The 12,903-nt window shown below is 40.3% G+C and overlaps 1 protein-coding gene across 2 annotated transcripts; it reads right to left on the reverse strand.

Annotated features, from left to right (window-relative positions):
- Nucleotides 1-3,367: 3,367 nt before the first annotated feature.
- On the reverse strand, nt 3,368-8,139 carry LOC129103547 (COUP transcription factor 2-like). 2 transcript variants are annotated; one of them, XM_054614076.1, is made up of 4 exons: nt 7,689-8,139; nt 7,589-7,606; nt 5,994-6,518; nt 3,368-3,642 (listed from the first exon to the last, which is right to left on the reverse strand). In XM_054614076.1, the coding sequence occupies exons 1-4, from the start codon at nt 8,137-8,139 to the stop codon at nt 3,368-3,370; spliced, it is 1,269 nt and encodes a 422-aa protein (XP_054470051.1). The 2 variants fall into 2 exon arrangements, with proteins under 2 accessions (XP_054470051.1, XP_054470043.1); XM_054614068.1 differs by lacking the exon at nt 7,589-7,606.
- Between the last annotated feature and the right edge of the window lie 4,764 nt (nt 8,140-12,903).

Here is a 12,903-nt window from a genome sequence, read left to right on the forward strand (position 1 = left end):
ATTATCATGCAGTTATTGCCATAATTATATTAATTTATATTGAACAAAAAGCAATCATGGGAATTTATGATTATTCAGATTTTCATGACAAACGGAACAAATGCTGATTCTGGTTTATTACCTGGTCCCATAATGCTTGGTTGAAGAGAAGAGGGGCTCCATGTTTGGTTCCTGCTATTTTACGTAATTTATTGCTCAATACTAAAACACAATTTCTCTGAAAAAATAGTTTCATTTCACCGTTTTTATATATATATATATATATATATATATATATATATATGTATTATATGTATTATATTAACACATTATATTTATATATGTTTTTATAAAATTATAGATATATATGTAAATAATGAAAATAATGTAAATAATAAAAATGTTAAGGGCAGATGGAATTGATCAGATAAATACTATTGCTATTAAGTGTCTTTTATTACTTGTCCACTCTCACGTGTATTTTTTGCCTCTAAATGAATAGTTAGTCCTCACTTGACACAATGCACAATGATGAGGAAAAAAACCTCTGAGAGCGATATGATTGGCTACCCGTTTTTTAATCCTGGAAGCTGATTGGCTGAATCCAAACCATGCTGCGTATAGAGAACGGCTCTCCCTTATTTATGACATTGGACCAATACTGGCAAGTACGGAAGAAACTGAAAATCCATTTGAGTAACAGTGCTGCTATTCCTGCTGCTCTGAACTGGTTTTCCTCCTCCTCCTCCTCCTCCTCCTCCTCCTCCTCCTCCTCCTCCTCCTCATCATCCTCCTCCTCCTCCTCCTCCTCCTCCTCCTCCATCGCACCCTACATACTCCTTGGTATTTACTTCTCTCGGACCTGTACGTGTGTGGGAAAATGCTCCATTGTTTTACTTTGGCCCCTTGGCCCAGAACACCCAGGGGCCGTCGAGGGCCCAGCTTCATCCTCCTCAGGGTAAACTGTTGTGACAGAGCACTCAGGGGCCCCTCATTAGCTCTCTGTCCACTAAGAAGCAAAGAAGCTGCCTTAATCCTCTCTGTCCTCCTCAATATGCCATCACAGAAATGATAATAACTCCATTTTTTATTCTGCTCTCTAGCCTTATGCCGAGTTTAACCACCTTTATGAATGAATGCTATGCTTGATAACAAAAAAAACCTGTTTGTTAAGTGGTGTTAACTTAGTGACAAGCATGTTTAAACTGGTTTAACTTAGCAGAACATAGAGAAGTCATTGTATAAATGGATGTTATACCCTATTGTTTCCTACTGTTTGTGTTTTTCTGGATTACGCCCTTATAAGAACAAATTCATTTTTGCATGTTTCGATGGTTGTTTCATTCTTTTTTATGCATTTTATTTATTAATTAATATTCAAAGAACCAATTTGGTTCAATCTTTTTTTAAAGATTAAGCAGCTGCTTTCAAATGAAATAAGTATTTATTGCATGCAGGGTCAACAGTGTGTGTGTGCTGAGCATTTTGTCAACATTTGAAATATGTTTCAGTCGGTTAACTGCCTGATCAAGCCCAGTGTAGCATAACTGCACTGAAATTAAACAGTTTTCTTGCAGCAGATCTTCAAATAAGGGAAAAAAAAAAAAAACAATCACACAGGCCTGTCAATAGGAAGCGGCTTGTCTGATTCTGATGTCTGGTGACAATAACACTGTCAGAAAAAGGCTCCAGAACACCTCACTAACAAACTCGCTCGAGCTCGCTCACAAAGACAAAAACAACATATAGTTGAAATGGCAAAATAAACCAAATACACTTTATTTATAAATCTTGAGTTATAATTTAATACGGTACCAATATGTTAACCAATATGCTTTCACAGTACATCAGAGTGTTTGTCAAAAAAAGAAGAAAATACAAATACACACTCACACACACACACACACGCATATGCACAGACGCATGCACGCACATTCACACACGTTCTGTTCAGCAATACCCTGCAGTGGTCTATTGTGCCTTTAAGTGGCCTGGGCTCATATATGCATGAATTATAATGAAATAGATTTGTAAATTGAGCTGGGAAGTTGTGTAAAGTTCATTTATCCCATTTTACAGGCTGTAGTTCCAGTATACATTGCTCCAGTGCTCTTAAAATCTCTCTGAGACAGTCAGTGTAAAAGACCTGGAAATATAAATGAATCAGTTTCATTTAGCGTTCGGTAATGCATTTACCGTTAATCCAGTAAAGTAATGTCATTACTTTTCATTGTAACAAGCTACTAGTCAAAAGAATACGATTTTAACCCCTGTTGACCCCTCTAAATATAAAAATATCGGATTTACATACAGCTATCGCACATCAGCTTCTTGTCATAATCTCTCAATTTAGATGAGAAAAGGGCAAATAGACTAATTGCATTAGAAATAAACATGAAAAATAGTTTTTTTTAATTGTTTTTAGAAGGTAAAAAGAGTAGACATTAAACATTGTGGAAATAATTATATCCACCAGAAAATATTAACTAAAATATGAAAAAAATACTAACGTAGAAAGTAATGATATTACCTATGAAAGGAGTAATGCATTACTTGGCGCGGCCTAACACTGATCATGAGAAGTGCATTTTTCTTTGCTCATTTTCTTTTCATTCTTTGTATGTGGACAATGCAAACAAAAATGCCAAAATAACTAAAACAGAGCATTAATCTCACCATTCGGTCTGTACACAGTGGAGCAAATAGGTTAAAGTCAGTTGTCGTTGGGTTTCAAACGCCTGTGTTAAATCTTTCTGAAATGTTCCTTTAGTCCAAAGTGCCATGTCTGGAAGGTATGACAACAAAAAAAAAAAAAAAAAAAAAAACAGATCGACACGAGACAATCCCTGCAGTTTTCTCACTGGCCGGGGCAAAAATACGTAAAACATTAAAAAAAAGGGAGCCAAAACATAATTTACAAGCACGATAAATATACACACAGGGTCCAATAAATATCGTTTGTTATCCCTAAACCATAGACTGTGAGTGGTCACCCCACTGCAAAAAAATGTCCATTATAACCAGTCATTTTTTCCAATGAAAAGTTGTTTCTCCTCGAACGAGTAAAAAAATTCTGCCAGTGGGGACAAATCGTTTAACATCGGTAGAAAAGGTCAATTCATTTCAGGGACCTTTCTAGACACATAGAGACACAATGCGGAATAAAGAAAGATGACTCCTCAAGGAAATGGCAGTTGGTAAAGTATAAGAAAATTATAAATTCATATATTTTTCTTACATTTGAAATACCTGTAATTATCTCATTCCACTGGCAGTTTTTTTTTCCCTTGTTCAAAGCAAAACAGCGATTTCCCGCCACGCTGAAATGACTTGATTTGAGGTGTGGGGACCTTTCCTGACCTTAGAAGCACCACTGTAGGTCTTTCCTCTATTGAATAGGCATGTACGGCCAGTTGAAGCTGCTTCCGGACAGTAGCATGTCCCTTATCAGAGTTTCTATTGGTGTTTTCCCCACAAGACGGACGAAGAAAAGCTGCTCTATGACAGAGGAAGAGACGGTGCGGAGGGATGGCAAGCGGAGCAGCAGCTTCCCGAACCGGTTAGGCTGGTTGGGATACTGGCTCCTCACATACTCCTCTAAAGCACACTGGGATTTCTCCTGCAGACCGTCCACATGCGCCACGTCCGACAGACCACAAGCATCTACAGACAGCCAGACAAAAAAGAAAAACAGGCAGGAGAAGAAGCGGTCAGGACCAGTGCAACCACTAAAACGAAATGAACGCCAGCAAAATGGTTAATGGTTTTTTGCCAACTTTGTTAGTATGGAGTGAGTACAACACAGCGGCATGGGGAGGGCAGAACCAATGAATGATTGATGTAGTGTAGGTCAACTGTGAGCATCGCAATGCAAAACACTACAACAATAATTTTTTTCAGATAGAAATCATGACGTTTTGCTCTGGAACGTTACTGTTTTACACTTAAAACTGTTTACTTAGTACATCACTGATTAAGGTTTTAAAGGAACGGGCCGGATTGCGGACAACTGAGCTTTTGTTGCTTGCTTCAAATAGTTTATCGTCTTATAATAAGCAGATCTGAGTAAATCGGGTTGAGATAGGAACAGATCAGGAAAGCAGGTACACATAACGTACCTGCATCAGTAGAAATCTGCTGGGGTAAAAAACACAGCAGCTTAAAGAAAATTAAACACAATGTAGTTGTCCGCCATTGACACAAATTGTTATATCCTCAGCCTTGTGCCGTCAGGGATGAAAGATGGCGCTATTGCTCCCATCAAATCTAAATAATGACGTTCAGAAAAAGAAATAAGTAGGAGAGTTACATCCTGTGTAATATTTCTACCAAAAGCAAACCCCTCTGATTGTACTGTAACGCTGCAGGCCTGATGGCAGCAGGGGTGAAAGAACGGTTTCTGTGTCCCAGTTTAAGGACATGTGCTCATGGGGACTAAAATAGACCAACACAGGAGACCTTTTTATTTTTTTATTCAGCTGCTGCTCATCCTTTTGATACTGCTAATGACTCAGCCATCAAACATCTGACTGTTATTAAAAGGCTCTAACCCACAGCGTCACTTATTTCCGTAAAGGTTGTTTAGTAGCTGTAGGGCAATGTCAAAGGTCTAACTATTCAAAAATATAATACAAATAAAATCATCTGTTCACATTAAGAATTTTGTAATTCATGTTTGAAGTCAACAAAATCCGTTTATAAAATTCAAAAATGTTTCCTACTTCATTATTTCAATTAATTATTTAATAAAGAATTTAATGCAAAATGTAAAGACGAAAAATGTACTTCTATTAATTTTACAGCTTTATATTTGGGGCTTAAAAAAATAAGAAGCTGGTAATATTTTATGTGAAGCAACAACGCAATAAAATGTTAGTCTACATGCTATCAAAAGGTAAACGCTCAGCCCTGTTTTCATTGGCATAGGTTACTGTGGGATTCATTCAAAGTGTTTTATATTTCAGGGGCTGCAGGGATTAGATGCAGTTTGCAAACCCACAAAAACTCACTTACAGCTTTTTAAATGATGAAATGATAATAATAATAATATTATTATTAATAATAAATTCACTTCATGATACTGATGAAATTAACTATGTTCCTTTAAGGGCTGAAAAACTGTATGAGGTCATAGGTCATTGTGGTCAGTAGCAAAGGAATTATATGATGAAGTTGTAGGATGAAAAGACTTCAAAAAAATATTTGTTTATTTTCTTTCCATCTCTTTTGTTTTTTTGGCTTTATAATGATTCTGGAGGTCAGAGTTCTGATCAAATTGAAATTTGTAGAAAAATAAATTCAAAAATTGTGTGCATCTAATACTTTTTTAATTATATATATTTTTTTACAATAAATAAGAAAGAACACACGTGATCAATTAGCATACCCTATTTTTAACGGAAAAAATAAACTTAATCCCAAACATCCCATTTCATTTCCGTGCATTTCACGAAAATACGCATTTAACTAGAATGCTGTGAATCAGGGCATTCAGGATGTTCTTAGAAAACGAACAATTTGTTTGAAAGTATATTTAAAGAATTTAAACCAGCTTTCTCAATGTTCAGACGTGGTCACTACCACAGTTATAGTAGCCTATATAAAAGCGTCTGCTAAATGACTGTAATGTAATGTAATCTATATATTTTGTCCTAATTCATGGTCGTTCCAATAACACGGTCTTTTATAATTTACGCTTTTCCTAAAAAATCTAAATGGTTAATGTGCAACTGTAGTGACCACTCACACTCCTACACAACCATCTTTAATTTACCATTGTACCACAATGCAGTCTAAATGGATTGTTTTTTTAAAAAAATGTGTTTTTACTTTAACTGCTTATTTTTTGTTCATACTTGTTTGACTGTAAATCGTGTTATTTACTACATCACAACCACTTCAGTGTAACAAGATGGAGGCTTTCCCTACAAACAGATTCAATCCATCCTGGCATCCATGTTTGCATGCAGAGAAACAGAAAGAGCTTTTTTTTCTTTCTTTTTTTGTTTTATTACCTGTGGTGAACAGCACGATGGCCTTGATGCAGCTGTACTCTGCCGAATCCACATGCAGCACCTTGAGCTTCTCCACCTGCTCCTGGAAGACCCGGATGTGGTCCATGAAGGCCACCACCCGGTCGGCTGACATGGGGGAGGCGTGGAGGCCCGCGGCGGCCAGCAGAGGTGCGACGTGGACGGGCATGGAGCACTGTGCGGCGTTCAGGACGAACAGCTCGCTCCAGGTGAGCCGGAGCAGAGCCACCTGGTCCGTCACCTGCAGGTCCGGGAAGAAGGGGATGTTACGAGCCCACTCCACGGCGCTGAAGAGCATCCGGGCTGCCAGCTCGCAGATGTTCTCGATGCCCATGATGTTGTTGCTCTGCAGGCACTGGGAGCCGAACCTGGAGGTCGGGTAGGGCTCGGCTCGCAGCAGCAGAGAGATGTAGCCCGAGAGGTAGGAGTGGCACTGCAGGGGGTCTCCGTTGGTCAGAGCAAACTGGCCGTGATAAGACTGGGTGGGAAGTCTGCCCCTCTGGACAGCTGCGAGGAAAAAACAACACACAAGCAAGAAATGTCAAATCAAGCTAGAAGCGGATTAATGCAACACATGACATTTACAGGAAAACAGTTAAATGACAACAATGAAATAACTTTAAAACGCAAACTAGCCTTCATGTCCACGTCCAATATGGTGGACTAGCTATTTAAAAAAAAAAATGAACATAAAATAAATGTTTTGGACAGAAAAGTCACATTCATCTCGCTGCTCGTGAAGACTATTTCTAGGCCACGAGCTGCAGATAATGTCGCGCGAGAGTTTGTGTTTGTTTATATCTAAGCTGTCGCGTGTTGGCCTTGAACTGCTGTCCTCTAATATGAATTTAACCTCACGTTTCTTTATGGCGAGTTACTTTGCTATAACCCACTTTCATAGTAGGCTACTACTGTAGGCCTTTTTTTTTTTTCCCCTCATTCATTTTTGTTGCTGAAAACTGTATTTAACTTTATTGAAATATACCACAAAAGTGTTGTTAAAACTCTCAAATAGCCTTCATTTATTTTTTTTAAAGCAGTAATGGTAGGCTGCACAGGCTGTGGGGCCTGTACGACCAGCAGCGATGAAAATAAATAAGAGCACACACACACACACACACACACACACACACACACACACACACACACACACATACAGTCCACACACAATGTAACAAAAACACCATGCACTCTAAGGCTACAATTTAAACGAAAAAAAGCATCAACATTTAAATAAAATGTAGCATAATAAGTGTTGTATCTAAAGCAGCGTCGGTGTGTTTGAGGCTCACATGTAGGCCATGTAGGACAGAGAGAGAGATAGCAACAACAGCCATGCTACAAGATGCTAGGTATAACATCAACATGCATCTCTGTCATATCCCAGCAGGCAGCCTAGCATGGACACTGTAGCCTTTCTCATAGAAATATCCTCATATTATTAGTATGGCCGGGGGAATTTTTTTAAAAAAATCCTTCAAATATGACTGAGAGGACAAAGGAAAACACAAAGTGCGTCCAGGGATGAATTATGTAGACACTAGCTGGGATGGACACACATGTGCAGCATCCTGAGCATGCTGTGAAGCTGAACACTGTCCTGACTGAACCGTGTGGTGCTTGGATAATACGATGTGATAATACCGAGAGTAACAACAGGGTGACGCCAGCCCGTACCTTCCCTCCTCATGCCCACTTTCAGGCATTTCTTGAGGCGGCAGTACTGACACTGGTTGCGGTGGTGCTGGTCCACGGGACAGTTCCTGTTGGCCCTGCAGGTGTAGGACAGGTTCCTCCGGACGCTGCGTTTGAAGAAGCTCTTACATCCCTCACAGGTGAACTGTCCGTAGTGCTTCCCACTGGACTTGTCCCCACACACGATGCACTCAATGTGCTGGCTCTGCTGCTTGTCCATGGACGAGGAAGAGGAGGAGGAAGAGGAGGTGTTGTTGTTAGTGGTGGTGGTGGTGGTGGTGGACTGGTTGGGTGGTGGTGGTGCTGCTGCTGCCGGGGGGGGTATCTCCTGGCTCATGTGTCCTGTCAGGGATGCGACCTGGGACACCGGGGAGGAGAGGGTCCCCTGAGGGTCCCCTACCCCGTCGGTGTTTCTCCACGCCACCATAGCCATGTCGACAGTCTGCAAAAACTTTGAGTGCCCAACTTCCCTCTTTTTTCTTAACGCTAGAATGAACTCGCACTATTTGGCCTCAAGAATGACTGACACACATTCAGGAAACCTGCGACATTGTTTGACAAAATTAAATAAAAAAATTGTTTACCAAACAGATCGGGTCATAAAATAAGAATATATAAATATAACGCGAAACTTCACGAGTAAATCAGTCAGTCAAGACCAAGAAACAGCTTCGGAGCCGTGGAAATCCAAAAAAGAAAGCTTCATTCAGACCGAGATAACGCACTGTATCATCCACAGCAGGAAAAATAAAGACAGACACTGAGCCAAAATCCACGGAGGACTGTAACGTTATCCCCCAAATATATATATATACATATATATATGTATATATATATATAGAGGGAGAGATAATCTGATCCTTTCTGTCCAGTGTTTCCAGCTTTAAACAAGATCACCGTGCGAGCAGAGCCGTCATCAGAGGTGGTGTCGCCGGACCAGGCTTCCCAGAAGCTCCCTGCTCTCCCGATCGGACAGAAGTTACATTAAAAAGACAACGGAGGAGAGACAGAGGAGGCGATGGGTTTGATGGATTTGATGATGCTTCGCTCCCGGGACGGAGGAAGAGAGTGGTGCGTCTGCGCGTCACGGGATGGTACTCGGTGACGTATGTGTTTTTTGGGAGGGGTTAACGCGAGGAGAGTCGAGCTCCAGTCGGATTTCTATTGATGCTGAATGGCCGAGTGTGCTGCGAGTTTTTCAGCTTCCTCTTTCCATGTTATTTGCTCCTTTTATCCCCTCCATCCTAAAACAGTACACATTTTTATTATGTGTACTGTTTTACTTTCATTCGGTCATATATACGCTGAAATACAACCAGAGGACAAGTCAGGCTTCATGAGCCTCTCACCAGCAGCACCACAGACACAGAGGGAGCAGATCCTAACTGCAGTAATTTGATGCCACCTAGTGTCATGAGTAAATTACACAATAAATTACCTTTTTACTGCAGGATGCACTTGACTCGCATGGCTGGAGGAAATAAATCCACAACATTTCTAATGAGCTGTCCTCAACATGCAGGTCATTTAAAGTGTTCATGTGGACATTGTGTTTGATTCACTGCTCCACTCCCATCTGTGTTGCAGTCTGTTTATATTGGCATATTGACCTCTCAATTAAGAGGGGGAATAATATAGTCTGATTAATAGCTATTCTTTATTATTTTTTTATTTTAAGGATTTAGGTCAGAACTCAGTCCACTTTTCAATTGTTACATGTGGAAGATAACATGTAACAATGTGTAAATGAAAAAGATTATTATTCTTGTAAATTACATTATTTATTACACTAATGTTACTATCTACTTACATTTTGCTGAAAAAGAAAAAACTTCTCCTGCAGGATATTATGTTATTCTTTTCCCCTACTATAGTTTAAAATATTTTGATAATACCCAAATACACTGGATTGACATTTCAAACTAAAAGACCAAAGTTAAGCAGTGTTTTGCAAAGCCACGTGTCATACAAATATGAAATCTAAATATTACTCTGATCTTATACAAAAACCAGTTTCACAATACAGAAAGTACAACACAGCTGCACTAAACTGCTGCATGTCACAAAGCATGATTGCACACAGAAATTCAACACTTTTTTGCAACGATGTCACATGTACAGTGTTGTCCTCCAGTCTCTGCCATCTGTGTCTCCACTACTTTAAGCCTCTGATGCGCTTCTGCATCACGTCACTAAGACTGATTCCTGTCCATCTACTTATTTTATTTCCCTTTTCAAAGATTAAATTATCTTGATGCTCACAGAGGCTCTCGGAAGCGAGTCATCGCCATGTGAAAATGTCTGCACGGCCACTTTACTGTTGACTCATGCTCCATGAGTCCCGGGGCCCAATGCGTCGTCATGTTCTTCCAGACGGCCAGCTCTGCAGTCATCCAGTGACCGCTCACACACAAAAAACAAGCTTTGCTCAGCCTGCTAACAAAACACACGGCTGACGTCCAAGACCAATCAACAGTGGAAGGTCAAGGCTAAAGTGTTTACCACGCTGGATGGCGCTAATGCATTCCTCCACGTTTAATTCACTGAACTCTCTAGTGGTGAGTCCAGTTAACATTAACACAGATTTGGGAGTTTAAAGATGATAAACCCTCCCATCCCCCTCCTGATTTGGGTGAACTGTTGCCCTTTAAGACTTATCACACATGGCGAGCTGAAAGCTATAGCTAATTGGAGACAAGTTGAGGGAGAGTATGGCCAGGAGAGACCTGCTGTGTGTGCAAAACCACCAGGACGTGACTGTTTACAGCACAGTGGGAGGCAGCGGCTGGCTTGCTGCTCCGAAATCTGCAACATTCTTTTAGGCTTCAAGGTGGCCATGTAAACATATCGTTGAATTACTGCTCCCCGCTAAGCTCTTTACCCCCTCTCACCAACCAATGGCACCAGATGGTTATCTGTTAAATCCACCCAGTGTGTAACCGTAGGACAGATACAGTAGCAGTACGACAGGTCTGCTCACGATGGGAGGAATGAGGCAATGACAGCCTCTGTGCTTGTCCACAGGAGGGGACCTAAATAGGACATATAAACACAAACACAGACACACACACATACAGGAAGGTCAAAAAAATACTCTTCTAGCATAGTCTTATTTGGAAATGCAGTAGTATTCTTGGCATTTAGAGTCAGTAGGTGTAGTGTAATCTCATTATGTTAATGAGATAAATGGTTGTGATCTAAAAGTACACTGTAGTCTCTCTCGTAACCTCTGGCAGAGTCTCCTACTAGTGTTATGGCATGTCACTCAACATGCAGGCCACAACAACATAGAGGAAACACAAGATTGTATGGGGAGATCAAACCAAATACTAACCTGTAAGGGTTATTGATTGTAGCGTTTTTAGCGTATGTGTGAATAGACTGTGTGTGTTGTATGGTGTTAAACAATAAACCAAAATAAAACCACACAGCAAAAAGGTGGCGTGCACGAGAGAGCGAGAGAAAGCTCGTAGACGGCTGATTTTAATTGCATGCTGTGAGGTGCAGAAACACGTCAGTATGAAGTAACATACAGAGTCACCTGTTGTCTTCTTCATCCGCAAGATGTTTTATATGAACACAATATGGACTTCAAGAAGGTCATAATATCCAGTGCAACACGGGAATCCAAATTAACATCAAAATTCTTTACAGCCCATAATATTTTGAAAAAACTGCGCTCTTTAACACCAGTAACATATATAATAAATGTTTGACATCAAGTCGTGGGGGTGAGGTTCTAACAAATAATTTTTTTAAACTGAACCAAATTCAAGTGTGCATTTCCTGTTTTGGTGCAATGTATTGTATCCCAGGTCCGAGTTGACACTTTGCTCAAACGTTGACCAGGCGGACACAGAAATAGAGAATAAATGAATCTAGATATCAGGCTTTATTTAGTACATTATCATACTACCAGGTGTTCTCCTACACTGTTATCAGTCTGTTATCGTTTTTCTGAGCTGAGTGCAGGTAAGTGTCTTACATAATGTGACCAGGCCTCAACAGTTTCATTCAAGCTAACAGGAGAGGGAGGAAGATGTCAATCAGCTGATGTTTGTACCCCCCGTCCTAAGGGAGGCTTAATCCAGTCAACACAAGTGAAAACACCAGCGTGCATTGACCATGGCTAAATAAAGGCTTGGAGATTACAACTAATTCTGAAAGCTATAGTCTGTTTCAAAGACGTTCATGTTTTATATTTAAAGTAAAACTATAATTAAAGGGCCTGTATACAACATTCAGAGCATTAATGTAGCAGAAAACAATTATTTGTTATGTAAAGATATGTTGCCGTAGTTTGCACTCTTAGAATGGCTAGCGCTGTTAGCAGTGATAGCACTGTTCGCACGGTTAGCTGCAAGCCGCCAGGTGAGTTGTTGCCATGTCGAGAGCTGTGGGGAGGCAATCAATCAGAATTTTTGAATCAAGCATCTTTAAATAAAGGTCAAAATACTACTAAAAAGATAATTTTTAGTGTATATAGAATAGTGGCGCTAAAATAAATGTAATTAGAAATTAGAGATATATATGTTCAAGTAATAAGAGACTATCATCTTCTCATGTTGAAAAATCTGACAATGGATGCTTGAGGGAGCAGGGTAGTTTCCTTGCTGCTAACCTTTTCAGCCATGAAAACAAAGCTGGAGACTCACAGCTCAGCGGGGTCAAATCCTGAACCGAGAGCAACAATAACTTGTCAGTTAGATTAGCACACCTCAGCCCCTGCTTCACCTGTGACCAATGAATCGTCTCTGCACCCCGGACGGCTGACCTCTGACTCCTCGAGGCCGGCTGCAGCATTACCCATGTGGAGAATTACAAGCTTAAGAGGCACATCATGCTGCAGGTCATTGTCCAATGATAACGCAACGCTAGCGGCCCTCTCCGCTGTGAACGGAGCCATTCTGGCGAAGTGCAGGGATCCTCATTAGGACTTGTACAAAGCCCTACTTAACCTTTGACTTCACTGAGACCAGCACTCGTTATCTGGCACAAGATTAACCCACATCGTTGGGTAAATGATCAAATTAAAACAACTCAACTCTGAACTGAGACACAATCTTTGCAGTGAAATCAAACAGATTTTTTTAACTAGCACAGACCATTGTTGCTTTCTGTCTCCAATGAAGCAGCATCAGCACTTAAAATATTACGCTCATGTTAACATCTATATTGCATGCAGAAATACAATAAT

Source organism: Anoplopoma fimbria, chromosome 2 (assembly GCF_027596085.1).
Source record: "Anoplopoma fimbria isolate UVic2021 breed Golden Eagle Sablefish chromosome 2, Afim_UVic_2022, whole genome shotgun sequence".
NCBI classification, from domain to species: Eukaryota; Metazoa; Chordata; class Actinopteri; order Perciformes; family Anoplopomatidae; genus Anoplopoma; species Anoplopoma fimbria.